At 41.4% G+C, this 25,173-nt stretch overlaps 2 protein-coding genes and 1 pseudogene across 15 annotated transcripts in view; 1 reads left to right on the plus strand and 2 right to left on the minus strand.

Moving 5' to 3' along the window:
• The window catches only part of Scfd2 (sec1 family domain containing 2), a 314,061-nt gene extending 303,135 nt beyond the window's left edge, over nucleotides 1-10,926 (minus strand). Inside the window, exons 1-2 of one of the 2 annotated variants that reach the window (XM_076938659.1) lie at nucleotides 9,872-10,926; nucleotides 521-689 (exon numbers count right to left, since the gene is read on the minus strand). In XM_076938659.1, the coding sequence (XP_076794774.1) occupies nucleotides 521-689; nucleotides 9,872-10,709 (1,007 nt within the window). In that variant the 5' untranslated portion in view covers nucleotides 10,710-10,926. The remainder of the gene's footprint in view (nucleotides 1-520; nucleotides 690-9,871) is intronic. The other variant, XM_034509376.2, reaches the window with a different exon arrangement.
• Nucleotides 3,579-4,161, minus strand: LOC117713064 (gamma-aminobutyric acid receptor-associated protein-like 2 pseudogene; annotated as a pseudogene).
• Nucleotides 10,927-18,273: 7,347 nt separating the features above from the next.
• The window catches only part of Fip1l1 (factor interacting with PAPOLA and CPSF1), a 58,401-nt gene continuing 51,501 nt past the window's right edge, over nucleotides 18,274-25,173 (plus strand). For 10 of the 13 annotated variants that reach the window (XM_034509006.2, XM_034509005.2, XM_034509015.2 and 7 more), the window contains exons 1-5: nucleotides 18,348-18,572; nucleotides 19,652-19,696; nucleotides 19,788-19,827; nucleotides 23,696-23,753; nucleotides 23,996-24,099. In XM_034509006.2, coding sequence (XP_034364897.1) covers nucleotides 18,491-18,572; nucleotides 19,652-19,696; nucleotides 19,788-19,827; nucleotides 23,696-23,753; nucleotides 23,996-24,099 — 329 coding nt within the window. In that variant the 5' untranslated portion in view covers nucleotides 18,348-18,490. Of the gene's footprint in view, nucleotides 18,573-19,651; nucleotides 19,697-19,787; nucleotides 19,828-23,695; nucleotides 23,754-23,995; nucleotides 24,100-25,173 lie in introns of all 13 variants that reach the window. The other 3 variants (XM_034509010.2, XM_034509009.2, XM_034509008.2) reach the window with 2 other exon arrangements.

Genomic DNA, 25,173 nt, shown 5'->3' on the forward strand with positions numbered 1-25,173 from the left:
TAAAATACAATGCTGACTCATAGCTACGTGGGCTGCATTTAGTCATCCAAGAAAGCCAAGTGTGAAGAGAAACTGGAATCCCAGACTTAATTCCTATAAAACTATCTATCAAACGGAGACCCATAAACAGACTCACTTGTCTGATACTGTGAAAGGCCTGGGCACTCTTATAAAATACCGTACTCTTTGGCTTACTATACTTTGGAGGTATGATTAGTTAGATATTTAAAGGAGGTATTTTTCCTAAATATTATCCATTATGAATTTTTCTACTGGAGTAGTATTTCATTCATTCTTTCTTTCTTTCTTCTTTTAAAAATAGGATCTCATGTAGCCCAGGATGGACCTGAACAGAATAACTAGCCAGTGATGATTCCAAGTTCCTGAGTCTTCTGCCTTCATCTCCCAAGTTCTGAAATTACAAGTTCATTTCTTTTCTACAGAAATACTCCGTATTAGGTAAGAAAAAGGGAAGAGGAAAAAGAATGAAAGAAAAACAAAAGAAAGCCACATGTCTTACTTGGATGGTGCGAGGCAGCCTGGTGCAATCACGTCCTGGTTTTCCTCCACAGCCTGGACGGCAGTGAGCTCTGCCATGTTGACCATCACGTCGTTGGTGTGGCCTGGAAGCTGTGGAAGCACTGAAATGATCTTCTCTACTAAGTTGTCTCCATGGTGCCCAACCGCTCCTGTTTAAGCACACAAGCAAATGAGAACTCAAAGAGGACATTAAAGCGTTAACGGGATGATGCTTTATAATGCACGTTCCCCTTCTAACAAAAAATGACAGATGCTTAATAACAACAATTTAGAAGTTTGCTCTTTGTCACATAAATTATGTTCTCCATTACCTAGCAAATCAGCCTTAGCTCTGTGATGACAAAGGTGCACTCACTCTAGTCCACCAGGTACCCACCATCTCCAACATAGAAAGGCAACCACAGGCTCTCACTACATATTTGTTGAAGAAGGGGAAGAATAAGTGGACATATGGTATCAGCCTACAGCAAAACATTTGCCAACGTTTACTGAATGCTTTCTGTATACCCAGCATTGCTCCAAAAACTGTAATTACATATATCGACTCCAGGGATAATGGATGAATGATGGGCTGAGGATGTAGCTTAATTGGTTGATTAAGGCATAAAGCCCTGGTGAATTCCAATACCACAGAAAACTGAGTGGTGGTGGCCCATGCCTGAAATCCTAGCACTTGGGAGGTGGAGGCAGGACATTCAGAAGTTCAAGATCATATTCAGCTACACAGTGAGTTTGAGACCAGTCTAGACTACATTAGTGAGAACCTATCTGAATACTAATATTAAAATTATACTAATAAATGTACTCTAACTGAAATTCAAGACAGTGATACAATCCAATGCTTCTTCTGTGAAATTAAGTTATATGTCCAAAACCCATCAGTGCTTAGAAGGCATTACTCCAACCATGAATGCGACTTGGTATAGCTACAAGTCTGATTCCCTTCCTGTCTGCTTGCTCACATGTTGCCTCTCTGTTCCTCTATATTCTGGCACGTCATAGTAACAGTACAGAAGAATTAATTAAGAAAGCCAAATAAGAAATCCAAGAAGTCATCATCATTACCATCATCATCATCCTCACTGCAACAACTAATATGTGTGAATGTCTCTGGTAATTTGTGATGTTAAAGAAGAGTATTCTTGTGCCACAAGAGTACGCTTCATTATGAGAATAACCACATTTTATTCACACTATCTGTGGTTTACAGATGTCTCGGAGCTGCTTGTTGAATACCAAATGGATGTCTAGGAACCAGAAGAGTACCAGCAATCTAGAACCGGGTCAGAAGAGTAAGAGAACTGTATCTTTACACTAAGCAGAGATACTAGGATACCCAACTGCATCACGGATACTTTCTTTCTCCATCAGTACCCTCCTCACTAAATGAAAACTTTTATACATCTTCACTTACCACCAGAATAACTCTTCTTTGAACCTGATGCTCAAATTCTGATCTCTTTCCCTGAGGCTTTCATATTTTTTCTGTCATCTATAATTATTTGGCACAAATAGGTGTCTGTATAATTGTGAGTGTGGTATATGGCTGCTTCTCATTGCTTCATCCTAACCTAACCCATACACAGGAATCTTTGGGAAACTACACTTCATTAAATTCCCTGCAAACTGAAAAGTATGACATGCTTCTTAAAACTCTCAAAACAGTCAAGAGTCAAGATCAAAAATGGCTGTTATTTTGTAGAACCAATGTAGCATTTGTTTTATTAACGTATTATATACTAATATCCCAAATGCTCAAAGTAAAGAAATGATTCTTTGTTTAGTTTTCCTTTTTTTTTTAAGTATGGGATCATATTACGTAGCCTAGGCTAGTCTGAACTAACAATCCTCCTGTCTCAGCCTCCAAGTACTGGGATTGTATGCATGTGGCATTCCCCTCACCCATGGGAATACTATTACTTTGTTTTTTCAACCTGTGATATATGTATTGAAGCAGTTCTCTAAATCATTGTCTTCTAGAATTTCTAAACTTTCTATAGTGAATACATATTCTTTCAATAATAATTAAAAATATAACTCATTCTCCCTCATCTTTCCATATTTGCTCCCTGTCTTTCCTTCTTCTTCGCTCTCTTCCCTTTCTCTCTTTTCTGCTCTCTCTTGCATGTGCATACATCTAATTCTCAAGTAACTACATGTAATCTATATTTTTTAACCCTCAGAACTTATCAAGTGCCTCTTGAGGGCAATAAATTTTCTGTCTTAGTCATCACTGTCTCACTAGCACCTGCAACAATGCAGAACACAGTAGGTGCCAAATAAAGGTTTACTGGAGAAAGTATAAGGTGATACCATTTTCAACAAGGTGATGGCAAAATGATAAGAAAACCATCTATATTACAAAAATGCTATTAACTATTAAATACTTGAGCAAGCATGGTGACACATGTAAGTAATCCCAGACCTTGTTGATGGAGGCAGGAAAAATCAAGGTTCAAGGTCATTTCAGTTACATAACAAGTTCAAGTCCATATGAACTGCTAAAAAAATCATACACAACATTTCTATTATTTTTTGAAACTTACAATTTCACATATAAGTTCCTAGCTCATCTAATGGTAAAGTATCAATAGATTCTAAAACATTACTAGTTTATCATATAAATTGCATAAAAATTAATATCCAAATTAAATATCAAAAGTATATTTTCCTTTGCTTTCTAGATAAAATACCGATAGAGTGCCATTCCAATAATTTCCAAATCATTTCTTTTTTTTTTTTTTTTGCCTTTATAAGGAGGCTTTATTGTTAAGTATTTACCTTAATAGTCTCAGAAAGAAGCACAGATTAGCTCAGTCCAACATGATTTGCAGTTGGCAAAATCTAGTAAAGCAAGTGTTCTGATTGCTAAGATTTAATTTGGGTGCTTTTAGTACTTAGCCATCTAACACTTCGAACATAATCCAGAACAATGCATCAGCCCTCCTTTCCACTGTAATACCACACCTACCGCCCTTCATTATGTCTTCATTAAATATGATTCCCAGAGGACAGGTTCCCTGGAGCACAGACAGTGCACAGAAAGAAAACTGAAAAATTAAACTCTGTATGATAATTTACTAATCTAAGGAAACAAAACCTTCCAATATATTAAGAAATAAATCCAGTTACAAATGCACTAGTATGTCTGTGTGGAGGCTCTGGCGGAGTAACTGAGAACAGCCAGTTATTTACAAGATACACAAGCAGGAAGGGTGCACCTAGCCCAGCAAGGGCCTCAGAAGCCAAAAGTATTCTCTCCGCTGTAGGCCACATACAAGAATCCATCTTCATCTTTTTCCTTCTGGTAAAGCTGTCCCATAGTTAGGCTGGATTGTGGGACTGTCTGGTCCACAAACAGGAAGCTGGCCTTCTCGGAAGGAAGCGGGATCCTTTTCCTTATGATCCACATGAACTGAGCCACGGTGATGTCGGATGGCACCAAGTACTTCCTCTTGTCCATATCAACAATCTGGGAGCCAGAGACCTTTTCCACGATCACTGGAACCCGGTCGGGATACTTCGCTCTGATCTTCGCGGATTCCACGCCTCTGTGTTCCAGCGAGTGGTCCTCCTTAAACAACCACTTCATGGCGGCAGGAAACGACAGAGCCAGCTCTTGGAACCTCGGACTTCAGCGAAGCGACCACAACAACAACCCATTTCTTGATCTTTAGAAGTCTTTAGTATAATCTTTTGTTGGCTGAAGCTCTCACTAGCTATACCTGAATCTAAGCCACAATTTAATTTAGGAAACCTCAACAAATTCTGGTAACCATTATTTCATTACATCAACAGGCAAGACGTCCCCAGTTCCTCAAACTTGTTGCATCCCGAGGGATGAATCAGTAAAACGTTTGAGCACTTTAACTGCGCATGTTCCTGGATGCCAGGGTCAAAGCCAAACACCAAATGGACCTGTGTCAATAATACCACCAATACTACATACTTCGAACCCTCATCGATTCAGGGTTGCTCTGGAGAAACCAATACTGTTCTCCACAACATTCATGCATCACGCCCACTCCGTTTCAGTACTCTCAACACCTCTGGGAGCCACACATCTACACCACACAGCCATAGGCTAGCACTCACTTCCCAGTATTAAGTAACTTATGGTCTCAGCAAGTGGAAATTTCCTTTTATCCAGTAGTGCAAAGTGTTTAACATTTAAACAATGTAACTTACAACACACACGTTTATAAAGTAAAAACTAGCTCTATATTACTGATATAGAACCAAAACAAACATCTTTGTAGCAAGTGAAATTTGAGGCTGATAATATTCAAGATAATTTGGATGATTAACCAAAAGATACCCAATAAAAATTTGCATTTATAAATTATATATTATAAGCTATTGGGACCCAGTAACAGACCAATCTAAATTACAATGTATTACAATCTACCCTACAAAGTCTACTTGAGATTTTCTATAGAAAAGTGTGTCATAATTTTGAAATGGAAAAGAGATGGGACAGCAAGATGGCTCAGTAGAAGATGGTTCTGGCCACCAAGCCTAACAATCTGACTGCATTCCCTGGAACTCACATGGTTAATGTAGAGAACTGACTCCTGCAGGATGTAGAAATTTCTTGGCTTACACTATGCCAGAGGGAGATTATTTTCGGATAAGAATACAAACAATCTGGAATCCACATACTAGAAGATAGGCAAACACAGGATGTCCCAGAGAATAATCTTTTCTACTACCCTGGCTTCATCACCTCACCAGGCTATTGCTATCCCCACCTACCATCTCATACACAGGACCTCACCCCACTTGGGAAATATCTTCTATAGTTGCAGGAACTCATTCCCTAGAGAGATGTAAACATCTACTACCTCCTTATAGACCATCAGTGACAAACCAAAGTATGATCCACCTTAGTCCAACTTGAGAAACCACGGAGTTTGTTGAGGTTACTTACAGAGCATGCGTGAAGGTTGACAGGAATACAAGTGACCCCAAAACTACTCCACCATGAAAAACATCATCCCAGCACAGAGGATGACTTCCCCAACACTACACAGATGGTGTGTTTCCCTTCACTCTACACACTCTAGCACCTCCCAGCCAGGAAGTGCCAGAATTCCCACCCCTACTCCATGAAGTAGCATCAACAGTCAACAAGCTCCACCCATCTTAGGGGTCTCTTGCAAGTAACACAGCTGCTCAGATGAAAACAATGACTGTTATACTTGGAGGGGAGCACTCCACAATACCAACACCAGCACATACACTCCCAGCCCTGGACTCTGCAGGAAACTGGCCCTGCTCACCTCTTCCAAAACACTTAGCCCTGAGTATCTGGGAAGGAGAGGAGCATGCAGAGCTCCTTACAGTTTCAACATGCTCTTGGGATTCATATTGTCACAGTTCTCATGGGTCTTTGACAGAAGGGCTAAATTTTTCTCTTTTATTTGTTGCCTTGAATCTATACCAAGAAACCTATTTGTTCCCTTTCAAAATTTTCTCAGGAACTTAAAATGTGTCCACCCCATACTCTGCCTGCTTTCACTACTAGCTTAAAGGACACGATAGAAGTAAGCCAACTAACAGAAGCATCTTTAAGGTAGTTAGAGATATTAGGTACAAACAGGCCTTTAATCCTAGCATTCTCCAGGGTGAGGAAGGCAGATAATACGTATGAGGTTGTCTCACTTGGACAGTTCAAAACCCAAAGGATAAACTTAGAAATTTAATGAAATACTGAAAAGTTGGAAATACACAACACTGTCATACATGGCTAACTGCTTACCATCTGTGTGGTTTGTCTGACTGTTTGGTTCATAAAAACCAAATTCTGCAGCTTGATTTTTCTCCTAATGCCTCATCTAACTTGTTGAATGATCAAATAAGGTAACGTGAATGTAGTTTTTAATGAAATATTTGCATCAATATGGTTAATTGACTTCATTTCCTTTCACAAGCTTTACCGTGTGGCCCCAATGTACCAACCACACAGTGTTCAAGACATATGATATTTACAGAACACCGATTACATGAGTGAATGGCCAATGGTGCAACTGAAACTCAGAAGCAGTTAGAAAGTGTGTTAAATTTGGTGACTGTCTAGTTCCCAGCAAACTTTAATCCACTCACCCACCCAGTCATTCAACAAATGCTTATTCCAGGCTAGTGGCACAATGCCTGAAATCCCAGTACTCAAAAGGCAAAGCTAACAAATTCACAATAAGCCTTGGCCACATAGTAAGTTCAAAGCCAGTGGGAGCAACTTAGAAGATCCTGTCTCAAAACATCAAGGCCTGGAGACGCAATTCAATGGTAGAACATTTTTGCCAAGCATGCAAAGGGCCCTGAGTTCAATATCCAGCAATACATTTTATCAATCAGCAGGTACATAAATAAATATTGACATAATGTTTTCAAGTAACTGTTCCATCCACTAGTAAATACATAGCAAAGTAGAACGAACACAAACACACACATACAGTCTCATGAAGGGAGAACAAGAAGCAACCAATTAGTTCTGGCTAGTGGTCAACATTATGTTGCACAGGCAGGAAGCGGGTAAGACAGCAGCAGGGAAGGCCTCTCTTGGGAGTAAGAGACAGTCATATGGAGTGAGGGAACACTCACTGGGAGTTGTTTGAGGTACTGTGTGAGAGGAGATAAGCCGGAGAGATCATGTGTAACTAGGAACACTGCTGCTTAGTCTTTCTCAACTTGACAAACTGTAGTCATGTGAGAGGAGGAAACCCCAGCTAAACAAAAGCCGCCATTGGATTGTCACCGCCATTGGATTGTCTTATGACATTCTAATGGGGCATCTTCTCAATTAATGATTGATAAGGAGGACCTAACCCATTGTAGGCAGTGCCAACCCCTGGGCATGTTGTCCTGGGTTGTACAAGAAAGCAAGTCCATTAAGAGCATTAACCCATGGTCTCTGTTCCAGGTTCCTGCCTGAGTTTCTGCACTGACTTCACTCGGTGATGGACTGTTACCTAGAAGTTGAAACCAAACAAAGCCTTCCCTCACCAAGTTGCCTTTGGTCACCATGTTTATTATTGCAACTGAAAGCAAACTAGAAAACATGAATACCATGATAGGAGGACAGACGGGGGTAAAGCCAGCATGCTAAATTTATGGCTGATAAAACCACACAGGAACATCATTATGAGTGCTCTCTATCTTTTGTACTTTCTATTTTTAACTAGGGGTGTGCCTGTGTGTGTGTGTGTGTGTGTGTGTGTGTGTGTGTGTTTGCTAAAAATATTCATCCTTGCATGTGCTTATGGAAGGCAGAGGTGGACAATGCATGTCTTGCTTTGTGGCTCTCCATCTTTTTTTGTTTTTCTGTGGTTTTTTTTGTTTGTTTTTGTTTTTGTTTTGTTTTGTTTTTGACAGGCTTGCTGATCCTGGAGCTCACTGATTGGCTAGATCTGCCTCTCCATGCCAAGACCAGAACTGAGTTAAGGATGCTCTCACGCCCAGGCCAGCACAGCCAGCTCTTGGGTGTGTTCTCAGAACCCAAACACGGGTCCTCATGCTTGTGTAGCAAGTGCTTCACCCGCTGAACCACCTCCCTATCCCTAAATTTCCTTTCACTCTTTGCTTTGCTCTATTGTACTACAGGCTATTCTGAGGTTCAGGAGGAACAAAGGAGTACTGTGATGCACCCAAGGCTTTGGTAACACAGAAGGCACCAGGGAAGCCAGGATCTCAGGAAGTTTTAAAATCCAAAACTCTAAAAGACTAGAAGTCAAGTTACTGTGGAAACAGCTCTCTCAAGCTGGCTACAAAATGAAGCCAAATGAAAGGAACTTGAGTGATCATGAGGAGTCAAGAAAGGACAGGCTACATTCTGAGAAAAGGGGGAAAATGATACATGGAGGTGCTCAGCAGAAGTGCACCCACGAGACGTGAGAAGAAAGAGCAGTAAGCTAGTCGACATAGGTAAAAGTGTTAGGAAGGACAAGTGTTCCTTTGTAATATGAAGGAAGGAGAAAACTTACGGAGTATGTAAGAGATGCCGTGATGGGGAGATATGGAAACCTGTGGGCTTATGTTTTCTGTTTTGTGGAATTCTGCCCTCTGGGCATGACCTGGCCACTGCTGCCCTCCTGAATTAAGATTACCCTCAGGGCACACTCGAAAGATTGAGCCCACTAGCATTTCCTCAGAACTACCATTTAGTTTCCTCTCTATTTTATGATCCTAAAACTCATCTAATTAAGATAAAACTTCAAATATACTTCTTACTGTTTTTTATAACATCACTCAACATTTTTTGTTTAACCTGAAAAGGGAATGCTTAATGATACCAGTTTTCTGATTGTCACCGAGAACAATCATTTTGAGTGGCTAGCACGTACTATTATTGATATTGAATTACATCTACTTAACTATAGAAAAAAGCTGACCTCTGAAAATAAGTGCTCACATCATGAATCAGAAAGCATTTTTTCTTCACCTATTTTTAAGGTTAGATTTGTTCCTTGCACATATAAATAATTATTACATTGCTGCAATTTGAGATTGCTATACAAACTTCAAAAGAATGAAAGCTAAGAATAAATCAATGCACATTTGAAAATATTTTCTAGAATTCTTTTTTCCATCTTCTCACATGTACGTTCAGTTTCACTTCATAAAAATTACTTTTACCTATTGATTTGTATATGTGTGGGGAACGATGCATGTGCAAGCCACATTGTGTGTGTGGAGATCAGAGGACAACTGGAGGAAGTCAGTTCTCTCCTTCCACCATGTGGGTACTAGGGAGCAAACTAAGGCCATCCCCTGAGCAAGCCATATGGAGCAAGCCAATATGCAGCAGCCCCTCCATGACCTCTACATTAGCTCCTGCCTCCTGGCTTCTTCCATGTTTAAGTTCCTGTACTGGTTTCCTTCAATGGTGTGGAAGTGTAAGCCAAACAAACCCTATCCTCCCCGAGTTGCTTTTGGTCATGGTATTTCATTACAGCAATAGAATTCCTAATTAAGCCAACTGGTATCTGGAAATTTCTAAGAGTCGCAGGTGGTTACACTTTCCTCCATGTCAAGGCCATCTCATTTTTCCAGCCTCTTAGACTAAGAGAAGTTGTTTTATCGAAAGCAATGCACACTAAAGCTATATTTGCCCAGTTACAGCATTTAACAAATAAAATTGTGCTTTATTTATGTCTACCCTCCACCAGACAAAACTAAACTCCAGGTGCTGTCAAATCAGGGACTGATTCATTTATTTCATCTTCATATTGTCAACCTCAATATGAGGCCAATAAAACATATCCGCTGAATCAACGAAAAGGCCCTCTAGCTGGGAAAGCGAAGATGAAGAACTCCCAGAAATCCCACTTACCTGTGAGATCCAGAGTTCTATCCACAAAGACCACGGAAGCCCTGCCTGTAGCAGTCTTTTTCCTGTTCTTGGCAGGGGCATAATTTGCCAGATCTGTAGCGATGACCCGACTGAGGGAACCCACGGCGAAACACTCCTCTCGTACCCCTAGATGTTCACATAGAGAACTGAGGCCTGACACGAGGCATCTGATGTACAGCAGCAGCTCTGGGGTAAGGGCAGTGGCATCCACCTCGCCCAAGCTGTTCAGCCTCCTCTTGTCGGGTCTGGCACTATTAAGAACATATACATCCTGAGGTAGCAGTGGGAAAAGGGTAGCAAAGGCTGGAGTAAAGGCAAGGTGGGGAGCGGCAGGGGCGAGCAACAACGGGATGTGGAGCACCTCAGCTGTGTAGTTCATGTTGCCCATCCACTCACAGAGCTTCTCCTCCAGCTGTTCGAACACCGGCTGCTGCCCCTCTAGTTCGGCCGCTGCAGCCGCTGGTACATGGTTAGCAGTGAGGTGGACTGCGTGGCTCACGGCTGTGACCACCACACAGTGCTGAAAGTGACTGCGGCAAATGATGTCTTGTAGCGTTTCTACTATCCGGCCTTTCAGCAGGCTGCTCAAAACGAACACCGCCCGGGGCTGCTTGGCTCCACCGCCAATTGCATGGGGTTCAAATTCCCTCAGGTGGCACGCAGGACCCTTCACCGCCTCCAGAAGTCGGCTTGATCCGCAGCTCCAGTGCAGGCTCTCCGCGGAGGCGGCGTCCAGGTAGACCACGGACCACTTCACTTTGGCCAGCACCTGCTCCCAGCCTTGCTGGGCAAAAGACAGTATGCCCGCGGCGCTCATGATTCGGTACTCGCCTGCTGGCCAGGGGTCTCACCGGCGGATGGGCAGGAACTTCGGTCAGAACGCAGAGCTTCCGGATACTGAGTACCTTGAGACTTTGACAGTCAACACGGTACACGTGGGCCGGTCTCTGACGCTCGGTCTTTGCGCGCGGTGTGATGACGTCTTGGGCGCTGATTGGCCGACCAAGCGCGCGGGCTGGCGGGAGGAACGTCTACACTGATAGAAACGGGATGTGCTTAGTGGATCAGTAATCCCTGAAAAGCTGGAGGCAGCAGCTTTCTAGGAAAGAATAGAAATGGGTTATGTTCGTTCCTCTTTGTCAGCTCACGTCTCCTTTTCCTCCCAGTTAAGAATTCTCGGGAATAATAAAACCTAGTCTGAAGTTTAATGTCCTCAGCACAGACACTTCCCCATCTCAACTTTGAGAAACCAGAGAAAATAGAAGTAACTACTGCTACATAATAATTGGTCGTGTGTAGGTTATCTTCTGCGTTAATGCACAAAAGCCTCGTGAAATACCTATTGGGACTAGCAAGATGGCTCAGAGGCTAAAAGTGCTTGCAACATAAGTCCAATGACTTGAGTTTAATCCTTCGGACTCAAGGTAGAAAAACAGAAAGGACCCAGAAAGTTGTCCTCCACCTGCTCACAGAGAGAGGGGGTGGGGGGAAAGGTGCAAGGGGGAGGGGAAAAGGGAAGAGAGAGAAGAGGGAGGGAAAGGGAGGAAGGAAGGAGGAAATGAGAGAAAGAAGGAGGGAGAGGGAGGAAGAGAGAGGAGAAATCCTGTCTCCAAACACACACACAATCAAAAGGCAAAAAGGCATTGTGGAAACATGCATGAGATAAAAAATTTAGTAATTTGCTATTCTAGTTTGTGTGTGTGTGTGTGTGTGTGTGTGTGTGTGTGATCTCATTGTGTAACCCTAGCTGTCCTGGAACTCACTATGTGGATCAGGCTGGCTGCAAACTCAGAGATCTGTCTGCCTCAGCCTCCCTAGTGCTATGATTAAAAATGTGTACCACCATGTCCATCATTAGTCATTTTAAAATGTGCAGTTCAGCAACATTAAAAGCATTCATGCTGTTGTACAACCAGTGTCTGAAACTTTTTATTTTGCAAAATCAAAATAGTTTCAAAACTATACCCTTTAAGTAACAATCTCCATCCTCATCCCCAGCTCCCTGCAACACCCCCCCCACACACACACACACAGTGTCCTCCAGCTACTACTTTAATTCTGTTCTCTTTGAGTTGACTACTGTAGGTCATATAATTGGGTCCCTATACTATCTGCTTTATTGTGATTGACTTACTTAACATAATGTTCGCATGTTCGTCTAGTTGTGACGCATACCAATTGCTCTTTCATTTTAAAGTTTTATTTGTGTAGACCTGGAATCACATGAGATTGTGCATTACCAAAAATGGGGTGCTAAGAATTGAATTCAGAACTGCCTCGAGAACATCAAGAGCTCTAAATCACTTTGCCTTCTCTCCAGCCCCAGTGTTTGTTTGTTTGTTTAGTTGGTCCTTTTGATTTGGCTTTTGTGTTCTTTCTAAAAGCTGAATAGTTTGTAGTACACATATAGCACATTGTGTGTATTCATCCATCCCTCAATGAACACTTGAGCTTTTCCACTCTAGAGCCTTTATAAATAATAATACTCTAGACATAGCTTCACAGATATCTTACACATTTTGCTTTCTATCTTTCCAATTGAAATTGCTGCATCATATAAATATTTTTAGCTTTTCAAAGGAACCAGTGTTCTTCACAGTAGCTAATGAGTAAAGGTCCACGTTTTCTACATCCTTCCAAAAATGTTATATATTCTCTTTCAAGTAGCTATCAAATAGGTGAAGATGGATAGTGTAAAAAAACACTTGGGGGCATCCAGTTAGAAATGACTAGTAGACCCAGGAATAGTAGTGCACACCCTAATCCCAGAGCTTGGGAGGCAGAGGAAGGTGGATCTCCGGAGTGTGAAGCCAGTGCACTCTACACAGTAAGTTTCAGGACAATCATGGCTATGGTGCTGAGAAACCTAGTCTCAGGAAAAAATAAAGGAAAAGAAAAAAATGGAATACGTACTAGGTTGATAACATGCTAACATGACTCTAGCTTGCAGAAAGAAGTCTAGTAATTTGGGAATCATTGGTATAGATGTGCTGAGGTTTCTCTAAGAGAGTATGGAAAATATAAAAGATAAGGATGTGACGAAGAAACTTCTGAGCAACCTTGAAGGAAGTCTGCAGAAGAGGAGCCAGTGTGTAAAGTCACAGGGGAAGTGTGTTTCAAGAATTGGTTGGCCAACACTAACCAGTGCAAAAGAAGAAAACAGTAAAGTGGAGTCTGCAAAGAATCTATTGGGTTTGAACCCATGCAAGAAGACAGGTATGCAGGATAGGTGGATTAGCAGACGGAACAGAGGTGGCGAGTGGACCTAAGAGTCCTAGGAACTATCTCTACAATGCTGGAGAAAATAGGGTATGAAAGGAATGAGGGAAAAAGTTGGAAGAGTACAAGGGTAAGATCAAAGAAAGTACTGAGCCTCTACATTTCCTGTCAAACAGTTGCAGAATTTAACAAAATCCATGGGAAAGCCTTGAATGTGAACTTCTGGAAGGAAGAAAATGGTGGAGAAATTGAATGGATTTCAGAATGTTAAACACACACACACACACACACACACACACACACACAAAACAAATAGGACATATGTGGTGGTTTGAATGAAAATGGCCCCCATGGGCCCATAAGGAGTGGTACTATTAGGGGGTATTGCCTTGTTAGAGACAGTGTGTCACTGGGGGTGGGCTTTGAGGACTCAGCTGCTCAATCAAGCCAGGACCAGTACCCCCCTCCTGCCTTCAGATCCGTATGAAGAACTCTTGGCTACTTCTCCAGCACCATGTCTGCCTGCATGTTGCCATGCTTCCTGCTATGATGAAAATCCCAGTTAAATGTTTTCCTTTTTAAGAGTTGCCATGGTCATGGTGTCTCTTCACAGCAACAGAACACTAAGACAGTACTCTAGTCATTCAGTGTAATGCTGGGTGATGGGGAGAAGACTTTGTCCCGTGCCAAATCCTGCCATCATCTGTGAATGAGGAGAAATGAAGAAGCAAGGTAGATGTGTTTAAGGTGAGTGGTAGGAGGAGGAGAATTTTCCCCCGACATGGGACCACAGTGGCCTGGTAGTAGTGTACAAGAACCAAAGAAATGACAATGTTATCTCTGGACTCCACAGATAGCTTTCCTATCTCTTCTCTCTCTCTCTCTCTCTCTCTCTCTCTCTCTCTCTCTCTCTCTCTAAGATTTGTTTATTTTATGTATGTGAGTACACTGTCGCTGTCTTCAGACACACCAGAAGAGGGCATCAGATTCCATTGCAGATGGTTGTGAGCCACCATGTGGTTACCGGGAATTGAACTCAGGACCTCTGGAAGAGCTCAGACAGCAATCTCCATTCCATTAGGAAGAACCTAATTCTTTTTCTAAAGGCCATTCTATAAACACCATTGCAGAGGAGATTTAAGGTTTCAGCATAGAAATGGGGGTGGGGGTGGGGTGGGAATTGTAGCACAAACATTCAGTCAGAAGCAGCAATATGGGGGACCAAAGTATTTTAAAAATCTAAAATACATGCAGTATAAAGCCCAGGCGGGCCATACGGTACATGTAGCTGGTAGGCCACAGGTGAGGAAACTAGATTTCAATTTACCCTAAGAAACAGCCATTGAGGGGTTTCATGTGACTTTAATTGTTGTATAACACTGGAGAGGGAAAAAAAGTGGGCAGCTTTGGGGTACATTTTATAGGAAGTGCTAGTAGATGTTGGTAGTGGATTTTTAAAGGCCTGAGAAGCGGAGAGAAAAGGGAGAATCAGAGGCTGGAGCTGGGGGTTGCGGGGTGGGGGACGAGCTGACAGTTTGGATGTGGTTGCAAACAGTAAGATGCCTACAACCTGGGAAAGTGTGAGAATGGACAGAGCATGTCCAAAAGGACAATTTATTGGTTCTACTTTGGGAATCAGTTTGAAATACCTGCTAGCTATTCAAGAGAGTTGCTGGATAAAGAATGGAAAAAAACAGGTAAAAACCTTTTCTCTCCGGTGTTATGGCTGAAGTAATAAATTTCTGATCGGCTGAGCTGCTTAAGACCATCACATTTAGCTTATTAAGCTGTCGTGTGTATGTCTGTCTCTACAGAAATGGTCATGATGCTGCATTCCTTCTAATGATTTAGAGCATCATGTCTAGATCCTCTAGAGGACTGCTTAGAGTTTGGCTTTAGTATTCAGTGATGGCTTCCCATACAGTGATTTATGAGACAGGATCCAGTAAATACCAAGACTAAAGATGATTTGTTCTTCTCATTAAAAGGTGTAAGACACTTCACCTGCCAGCAGAGAAGTGAATCGGAGATTGGGCAATGCTCCAGAAACAACTAGCAATATAAAGTCCCATGTCTAAGGATGTGAAGATTCAGAGAGTAGGATAGTAGATGGGGGTAATTCCTCAGAAGAGTATCTGGGAACAAGAAGGTTCTACATGTGCATCATCATTCTGGCCCAATAAAGGAGAAAAGGCTGAGTGCACAAAAGGATACCAGCTGGTCTACCTAGTCAAATGTTTGCTTTTCCCAATTTCCACTCCAGTGCGTGCATGTATGAAGGTGCACATATATGTACCTGTGTATGTGCATATGTGTGCACATACATGTGGAGACCTGAGGTTGTAGTTGGGAACCATCCTCAATTGCTTGCCCATCTTATTCATTGACGTAGGCTCTCTAAATCAAACCCAGAACTTGACAGTATGGCTTGCTAGCATGCTTGCTCTGGGAATCCCAGAGGTTAGAATTACAGGTGGGCTGGCATGTTCATTCAGAATTAATGTGGGCTCTGGGCATCTGACACTGGTCTTCATATTATCATGGCAACTACTTTCACCAGTGAGTCACCTCCCCAGTCCCTAGTCATATGTTTTCATGTTTGAAGCCCTCATTTTTATCTGCTACCTTCCAGCAAGTGGATGTAACACACATTAATTAAGAGACAGACTTACCGATTTGTAAGATAAAAAACGTTGAAAAATAAGTAACATGTTGGCAACAGTGACATATTGACCCAAATAATATATTCATTTAAAATACATTTATAATCATGGTATTCCCACTTACTGAACATTACACTTTAAATTTTAGCTCTTATCATCATAACTTTTGTTATTTATTTATTTATTTAGCTGGCCTCAAACTCACAGAGATCTCCCTACCTTTGCCTCCCAAGTGCCGGCTTTAAAGGCATGTGCCACCATACCTGGCCTCCTGGCATCATTTTAGTGGCAATTTATCCATTGCTAAATCCTTATAACCAAGCACTCCTTTTCAGTACTTCTCAAGAGTATATTTCATATGAAAGTATTCATTATTATTGACATTACTTTGAGATGGAGTTTTACTCTGTTAGCCTGAGTCAACCTCTAGCCTCAGCCTCCTGACCTGGAAGCACAGGGTGCACTCACTACCAGGCCCCGGTTAGCATCATCGTCCTCACCTTCATCATCTTCGCTAAGAATAAACGGCAATAAATCATGAAGTGGCAAATGAGTATACCCAGGACAAATGTGATATGAGTAGTGAGATGAGTTCATAATATAAGAAGCGAGAGACAGTCTATAAAATAGTCAAATTACTTAATGTCAAAGTTTCCCATGGCAAATGGAGAGATTAATCTTAACTAAGGAAGTGTATCCGTACCAGGGGAAAGAAGGAAGGAAGAGGCCTTTGCAGGCTGGTTATTAGTCATTTATGAGCTTCTCTGCTTGTAGAAATCATTTTCAAAGCCTAGCTCAAGTGCTACCTCCACCACCCAGGCCTCCCTCCCGCAGTCTCCATCTTTCATCAACTCTTTGTATTGGCCTAAACAATGCTTTGAAAGACAAACTCGTTTCCAGACTGGAAGGAACAGCAATCCACTGTGCAAAAGACAATCAACTCTCTCACAAAACCACCCAATTTTACTTTAGATGCACAAAACAGTGAAAATGGAGTTAACCATTGGGAGTACCTGCCCATGGTACTCTCAAGCAGATAGTAAACCTTCTTTCTATTTCTTGTATCAAAGGCCAAAGGATATGGTGCATCAGACAACAAATGGAAGTGAAAGATATACAAGATGGAGGCAGATTTGGCCTAGTGAAGATTCTGGGGAAAGTGGCTATGTAGTCAAATAAGACTGATCACAACCAATAGGAGAGGTATGTGGTCTAAAGAGAGTTTCTGTCTTCTTTACTCCCCTCACCCCAGTCCTGCCACAGACCGACCAACCAACCGACATTCTGGCCCTCACTCTACTCCAAACACAGCTGGGTGCCTGGGACTCCACTGTCTCTGGGCCTTTGCATGTTCCTCATCTCCTTGTCAAGTACCCCCTATCCAGAAACCCCTGGCCTCTCTCCATGCAGGCATCTACTTCTTTTTATTTATTTCCACTTTATATAAGATTACACCTCCCTTTTCATCACTTGGCTCTGGGGCTTTTTACAGCTATTATTATTTTTAAATCCTTATCAGCATGATGTGTCTGTCTATAGTCTATGCATCACTCTTCCATTAGGATACAGGCTTCATTAAAGAACGGATTTTTTTTTTTTTTTCTGACTAATCTATATAGTTCTTGAAGACTTTCATACACATTTGTTGAATTCGGGGAAGATTTTACAGAGGAGGTTGTAACTTAGAAGTTAAAACAATGCAAGAATTTCCTACAGGTGAACAGGGCATAGCAAACAAGAGTGAGTTCAAAACTAAGAAGAGTTAAAACCTACATGATCTACTTAGGTAATGTGGAATCAGGTGATATAAAGTCTAAAGCTCGCCCCTCCCCCATCAATCACTGATTAAGAAAATGCCCTGCAGGTTTCTTTACAGCCTGATCTTATGGAGGCGGGTTTTTTTTGGTTTTTTTTTTGTTTTTTTTTTCCACCTGAGGTTCCCTCCACTCAAATGACTAGTTTGTGTTTCATTAACATAAATAAAACTTTCCGGCCACAAAGTCTCCCTATATAGCCCAGGCTATCCTGGAACTCACTCTGTAGATCAGGATGACCTTTCTCTGCCTATCAAGTGCTGGAATTAAAGGGGTACTCCACTATGCCCGATACTAATAATTTTTTAAACAATGAGAATGTTTCCTTTATGTGTTAATTTTTTTGTTGTTGGTTGTTAAAATTTCGACGAATTGACAAGTACGACTCGGGGTCAAGTAAACACGTGTGGGAGGATGGCCTTCAGGATTTTAAAATGAACAGTGGAGGAAGAAAAGCAACAACGACAAAATAGAACAATGGTGTAGCAAAGGGAACTGGGGATTGGAAGGAAGGTTGGGGGAAGGGAACTTCAAAGAACACCAGAAGCCAGAGAAAAATCCACTCTGAGAAGCAAAGCTGGAATCCTTGGGGTGGGGAGGAAGGGGGAGGAGCCAATGCGCGGCGCTTGCGCAATGAGAGGCCCAGGTGTCTGCCGCCGCGGAAGCGAAACCACCTAGAGACGCCGCGCCGCTTGGGTGCTGCTGCGCATGCGCAGGCGGTCCAGTCCCTGAATATTCACGGTAGCCGCCTCCGCCGAGGTCGGCCCTGGATTTGAGTCTCGCGCTCTCTTCGTTCGCTTACCGGCGGGTTCCGTCCCCATCTCGCGCCCTGAGACGGCGAGGCTGGGGAAGGGGTTGAAAGGGCTGTTGATCGCCGCCTTTAACTTGTGCGTGGGGCGGCCATGTCTGCCGGCGAGGTGGAGCGCCTGGTGGAGCTGAGCGGCGGGACCGGAGGGGATGAGGAGGAAGAGTGGCTGTATGGCGGTACGGAACTTCCTGTCTGTCCCCCGGGTTCTCTCTGGCCTTCCTCCCGGCGTTTCAGGCCCGGGCGCCCGAGGCCTCTTGTATTAGCCTTGGCAGGCCTGCGTTAGGCCGAGTGCGGCCTGTTCCCGGCCCTCGCCTGGACCCGCAGGCGCTCACGGCGCGGTGGACGCGGGCCAAGGAGGCCGGGCAGCCCTGGCTCGCCCCCCTCCCCACCGTCCCGGCCTCCTCGCTTCTGCGCTCTCTATTCATGCTCTTTCTATCGATTCTGAGCTGCTTCGGTGTGTCTCTTGCTCAGTGGCTATTGGGTCCCCCTCCTCGTTATCTTTCTTTCAGAAACAGTCAATCTGTGATAACAGCTAAATAAAGTCAATGCTATTAAACTAACGTCTTGTTTCTTGATGGTCAGTTTGTATGGAATGCACCTGCAAGGGTACCTCCTTGTCTGAAAGTCGTGCTTTAAAATTATTAGTTAAGAGAGACAGAGATGGAATACACTATGGTCCATAAAGAAAATCCTGAATTGTCTCCTGTATTAAGGTGAAGTTTTATTTATTTATATATATAATATATGTATTTTTTTAATAGACTGCGCTATAGTTCACGTCATAGTTGTACACCATGACTCTTTCAGTAGGCTTGTATTCAGTGTTTTGTATTTGTGTCCCCAGATTTAATGCATCATGTACTTTGGTTTTGTGGGGGACATGTTTGATGTCTGGTTTTTAACTTTAAGTCGTAATCCCCCTTGTCTGTTATACGAGATTTGAAAGTATTTTGTTCTTTCCTAGTACATACATTCTTGACATAAATTGCCATAGATAACATAAAAGTGAACGTTGAAGTCTAAGCAGCCTTTTAGTGATGTAACTCCGATAAACTTGTAAAATTATTTCTTTAATGGAAAGACAGCATCAATATTACCCTCAAAACGTGAAATGTGTGAAGTTTCTCTTACCAGGATGTGTAAGTCCTCATTGCCTCTTAAATTAAGCTTATATTAATAGCAGTAAAGTCTTGTATTTTTTCCATAAGAGATGTGTTTTGTTTATCAAGTGATCTAACTTTGGCTATGCTTGTAGGCCCGTGGGACGTGCATGTGCACAGTGATTTGACAAAGGATCTAGGTTAGTGTTTGTGATCTTCCCTTCAGATCTTTATACTACTTGCTGCTTAAGCTTGGTTTCTTTATTTACTTTATTTTATTTTATTTGGTAGATGAGAATGAAGTTGAAAGGCCAGAAGAAGAAAATGCCAGGTTGGTGAACTCTCCTATTGATGTCTTACACAGATTGTGATTCTAGCAAGTTGTTGATTGTTTCATTATAATCCTTGGTGTAATTGCATTTTGACCAAAGGTTGAAGGACTTTTTCTATTTCAGGCTAATTCCGTCTTGTTTTCTAGTAACTAATAGGACAATTTTTGGAGTTAGGTATTTGCCAACTTTTCATCATTGAATAACTTTGACACTTAACTGAGCTTAGCAGTGTATACTGTGTAGTTGGGTTTTTTTTTTTTTTTTTTTCCCCAAGACAAAGTTCTCTGTGTAGTTTTTATACCCCTGGCTGTTCTGGAACTCACTTGTATAGCCGAGGCTGGCCATGAACTCAGATTCACCTGCCTCTGCCTCCCAAGTTCTGGGATTAAAGCTGAGAGCAACTACACCTGGCTGAAAGTAGTTGTTAAATTACTAAGAAAAAAATAATTTACTATAAGAATTAAAATAACTGAAAATTATTACTTTCATAATTTGTTAGTGTTTTTATTAGTGTCATTTACTTTCAGTATATATTTTTTTTTTTTCTCGGAAACAGGCTCTTGCTCACAGGCGTGGAATTCACTCTTTAGGCTAGGCTGGCCGCGAACTCAAAGATGTCTGTCTGCCTCGCATGTGTCGCTATGCCTGGCTCTTGGTTGTAATTCACTGCTTTATATTTTAGATTCATAATGGAACTAGTTTTTGGAAGGAAACTATGCTTATTACTATACTATGAGCAGGATAGCTGATTTTTTTTAAGTTAACTTTATTTGTTATTATACAAAGCTTAGTATTTTCTAGTGCCCAGGGAAGCAAACATTTACTCAAAATTCCACTACAACTAATGTATATAAGTACATGGCTAAATTGGCTTTAGTTTGATCAGGTGTCTGAGATAATGAGGAGTGGAGTGGTCTTAAGAGTAATTAAAGGCTGGAGAAGGGGCTCGATTGGGGACATGCATGCAGCATAAGCACGTGGACATGAATGAAGCCACCCTAGGAGAGACTTAGCATGATCTCTAGTACTCACTGTCTACTCTATATTGTTGGACTCCAAGTTCAGTTCGAGACTGTCTCAGATAAGAAAGGTGAAGAGGGATTGGGAAGATACATGATGTCTTTGGCTTCTACATGTATCACACACACAAAGCATTTAAAGAATATTTAGATTTTCAAACTGTAGGGATTAGTGCTTCATACCTAGCACGATAGCTATAATCCAAAAGGCAGAACAGCTATAATGAAGATATGCAGAAACTGGGCTGATTGTATACTGCTGCTGCTATTATAAAGTGTCTCCTTGGGAGCTTTCTCAAATGTTTAAACAGTTATAATTAATTAATCAGTCCTACTCACTCTAAATTAGAGAAGTGGAAACACATGAACACATGAATTTGAACATTACTGTTCTTAGCATCAGTCATTGCTACTCCATAAAATGGAAGCTGTCCACCAAAACAAATGAATAGGTTGGATGCAGTGTACCCTTCTGGAAGTATTTCATGGTGGAAGGAAATTGAGTACTGATTGCTACAGTATGAGTGAACACATAGAGCATGTGTTAAAGGAAAGAAGCAGCTATGAAGGGCATGTGGGATTCAATAGATAAAGTTTCCAGCATACGCAAACCCATAGAGAAGCAAAGACCAGTGGGATAGGAGGAAATGGGGATGACTAGTGATACATACTTAACTCTTTTGGGAAGCTAAGTATACAGTCGAGGATTTCATAACATGATTGTTACACTGTGAACAGAGTATATCCCTGTAAGTATAGTCTTTAAATGGATGAGTGTGAATTATGTATTAATGGAGTTTCTAAAATGAGTACTGGTGGTGGAAATCCATTACAAGTAAGGAGATAAAATCCAAGATGGGATACAAGGAGGTAAGGGAGTGAAAATAGAAATAACCTCCAAAGAGGTTATTATGAGCTAGTCTTTATCTCTGCATTTTATTATTTAACTAGAATTCTAAGTTTACTTTGTTGTTTTGTTTTTAATTTTTTGTGTTGATGTGTGTGATGCAGGACATATGTGCCTGCATGTATGGCCGTGTACCACATTCATGCCTGTCGAAGATAGAAGGCACTGGATCCCCTGGGACTGTGTTTTGGGATTGATGGTTGTGAGCTACCTTGTGGGTGCTGAGACTCAAACCTAAGTCCTGGGAGAGCAACAGAAGCTCAGAACCACTGAGCCAGCTCTACTTCCTCAAAGTTCCCTTTCTCATTGCTCTTTCTTGAGTTCTCTGGGACACAGAATGGTAGTTGATTGGAGTTAACCCATTCCTGCCTTCTTTAAGTACTGCTGCCTACGTTTGTTGTTGATTTCATTTCAAGTTGTATGTGTGTGTGTCATTCCATAGGAGGGCATTTGTGTTTATATTTTTACTTTTTTAGAAAAAGCTTATAATTGTTGTGTTTTAATGGTGATGAGGAGCTAAAAGTTCTAAAACATTATGTCTAATAGAGAAAGGAGTTGAGACAAAACTAGGATACAGCTTGGTACGTATTATTGCATACTGCCTAGGACCCTGCTGTTGAAATTGCCCATCTTTGTTGTGTGTGGTTCATTGCTGAAACCTCTGTCCTTAAAGCATTGCATCACACTGTTCATGATGCTGTTGTGCTTTATTTGTCCAGTGTTAGCTGAATATTATGCACTGTGCTGTGAAGGGGAAAGCATACTGAGGGTTCCTTCCACTGCCTGCAGGCGTGTGCACACAAACAAGCAAGCAAACTTGTTTCTGGCTCTCTCAAAGTTTACTTAAGCAAAATATAAATTAAGAATTACAGTAGTACATTTATCTCGAGGCCTGTGTTAGGACAGGAAAAAGTGAAGTTTCTATCTGTAAAATAGCTAAAGGTTAATGTCAAGAAACTGACTATGCTATAGTCCTGGAAGTATTATTTCTTGGCTAATGGCTTGAGTCACATGGCAATATGAATGTTTTATCTGTGAACATATTTCTTTATGTTGCAAAACAAGTCAAAATTGCCTTCTAAAGGTGATTAGTTTTAAAGTTCATCAAAATTAGGTTCCTTACAGCTGCAAACTACAGGACAGACTTCCATGAAGATATATATAATCTTGAAATTGTGTTTTTTGATAGACTAAAGAACCTATCTGATTTAGTAGCATGGCAAAGCAGGCAGAAACGTGTGCTGAGCACTAAAAGTTATAGAAGTTCCTGGGCATCAGGGAGAAGGGAAACCATATTATGTAGTCCTTGACTATATAGTACTAGTCCCTGGTACACAGCAGATATTCAGTAAAGATTCAGGAGTAAATGTGGTATGATATGCAGTATATTTTAAAAACATGAAAAACTCAAATTGTGTCCTTTCATCAAATTGTATGTCATTAAGAAATTGTTGGGCAAGCCAGGTAGTGGTGGCACACACCTGTAACCACTAGGGAGGCAGAGGCAAGCTGATCTTTGTGAGTTCAAGGCCAGCCTGGTCTATAAAATGAGTTTCAGTACAGCCAGGGCTGTTATACAGAGAAACCCTATTTAAAAACAAAAACAAAAAAAAAAAACCCTCTTGGTCAGAGAGTGGTAATACAGCCCTTCAGTCCCAGGATTTAGGAGGCAGAGGCAGTCAGATCTCAGTCTACATGATGAAGGACATCCAGGGCTATGCAGGCTGACTGACAACTCCCAAGGAAGCCCAACCTTTGCTTCTGTCAATTTTTTTATATACACTTAACAGGAAAACCGACAGGCTTCCTAGTCTTGTTCTTATCACCCAGTAGAGATAATAACTTTAGAATCTCTTAGTAGGGATAGCTTGAAACTGTATAATCTATGCACTTGCAGCAGCAGCAGCAGCCAACCTGTCTGCTCATTCTCTTTCTTTGCAGTGCTAATCCTCCATCTGGGATCGAAGAGGAAGCTGCTGAAAATGGTGTGGCGAAACCGGTAACATACATATTAAGCTTTGAAATCCCGTTACTCTGGTGTTTGAAATCATTGTTAAGAACTTCACACTTTATTTACAAATAAAACCAGCATTTAACATAGCTTTCAGCATCCTGTATGACTTGATCCCTTATGTCAACTGATACATCAGTTTCAAAACCCCAGAATAATTTTTTATTTATTACTATTGAATGCTAAATTGGATTATTTACTGCATTTTGTAATTGTTTCTCTTGGTGTAGAAAGTGACTGAGACTGAAGACGACAGTGATAGTGACAGTGACGATGATGAAGATGATGTTCACGTCACTATAGGAGACATCAAAACGGGAGCGCCACAGTATGGGTAAGTGGTTTGATCTGCCTTGACAAGGGCCACATGTGCTATGGCTTATGTGTGTAGATCAGAGGACTCCTTGTAAGACTCCCATTCTGTTTCCAGTCTGTCGTTGGGACTTGGCTGTAAGTGCCTTTAATCCTTGGCACCTTGGTGGCCCTGAGTTATACTTGTATGAATGCACATTATAAAGATAAAGACCCCATGCTTCGATCTTCACTGGGTGATTGTTTGATTTTACATTCTTTCTTACCACAATATGAAAGAACTAAGGTTCCTACAGGTGGTTGATCACTTTCTGCTTGCAGTTACTGATGAAGGCCTAGAAAAGCAGCAGTGTCTGCTGCATTTAAAACCTCTGTGCTAGCGCATTGGTTAGTGTTAGTTCTTTGGATAGAAATGGAACACTAAAGTATAATTTTCATTTGTGATTCTTTTGTTTTATTATACAAACCTTAATTTAGGTCTTTTAATTTTTATTTCCAACTCAAGCTAACATATATCTTCTTGGCAGCCATCATTATTTGTTTGTTGGTTTTTGAGTTAATCATCGTCTATGGGGCCTTCTAGGCTACAGTGCTGGTAAAACAAGATTTGTGTTCCATGAACTGGACCAAATAAATGGACTTTTGCCAGCTCACTGAACACGGGGATATTAAAGGATTGGAAGCAAACACATTGAAATAGGGATTGTGGTTTTGTTATGGTAGAATTAAGAGGTTTGGGATTTCAAATCACTGTTTATAAGATGACTACTAAAACTTTATCTTTGGGAGTTTTGTTTTGATAATCATTAATCATTTTGATTGGTATGAAGTGGAATTTCGGTGTTCTGATGGCTGAGAATGTTGAACTTTAAAAAATGTTTATTAGCGATATGAGAACTGTTGGTTCATCGTTGATTAGTCTGATTATGAAATAGGTTTTATGGGGTTTTGATGTTTGCTTTGTTTTTGGAATTCTCCTCTTCCTCCTTTTTCTTTTTCTTCTTCTTGTTCTCAGAGTTTCTCTGTGTAACAGCCCTAGCTGTCCTGAGATTAGGCTAGTCTTGAACTCACAAAGATCTTCCTGCCTTTGACTCCT

Source organism: Arvicanthis niloticus, chromosome 7 (genome assembly GCF_011762505.2).
Source record: "Arvicanthis niloticus isolate mArvNil1 chromosome 7, mArvNil1.pat.X, whole genome shotgun sequence".
In the NCBI taxonomy this organism is placed as follows: domain Eukaryota; kingdom Metazoa; phylum Chordata; class Mammalia; order Rodentia; family Muridae; genus Arvicanthis; species Arvicanthis niloticus.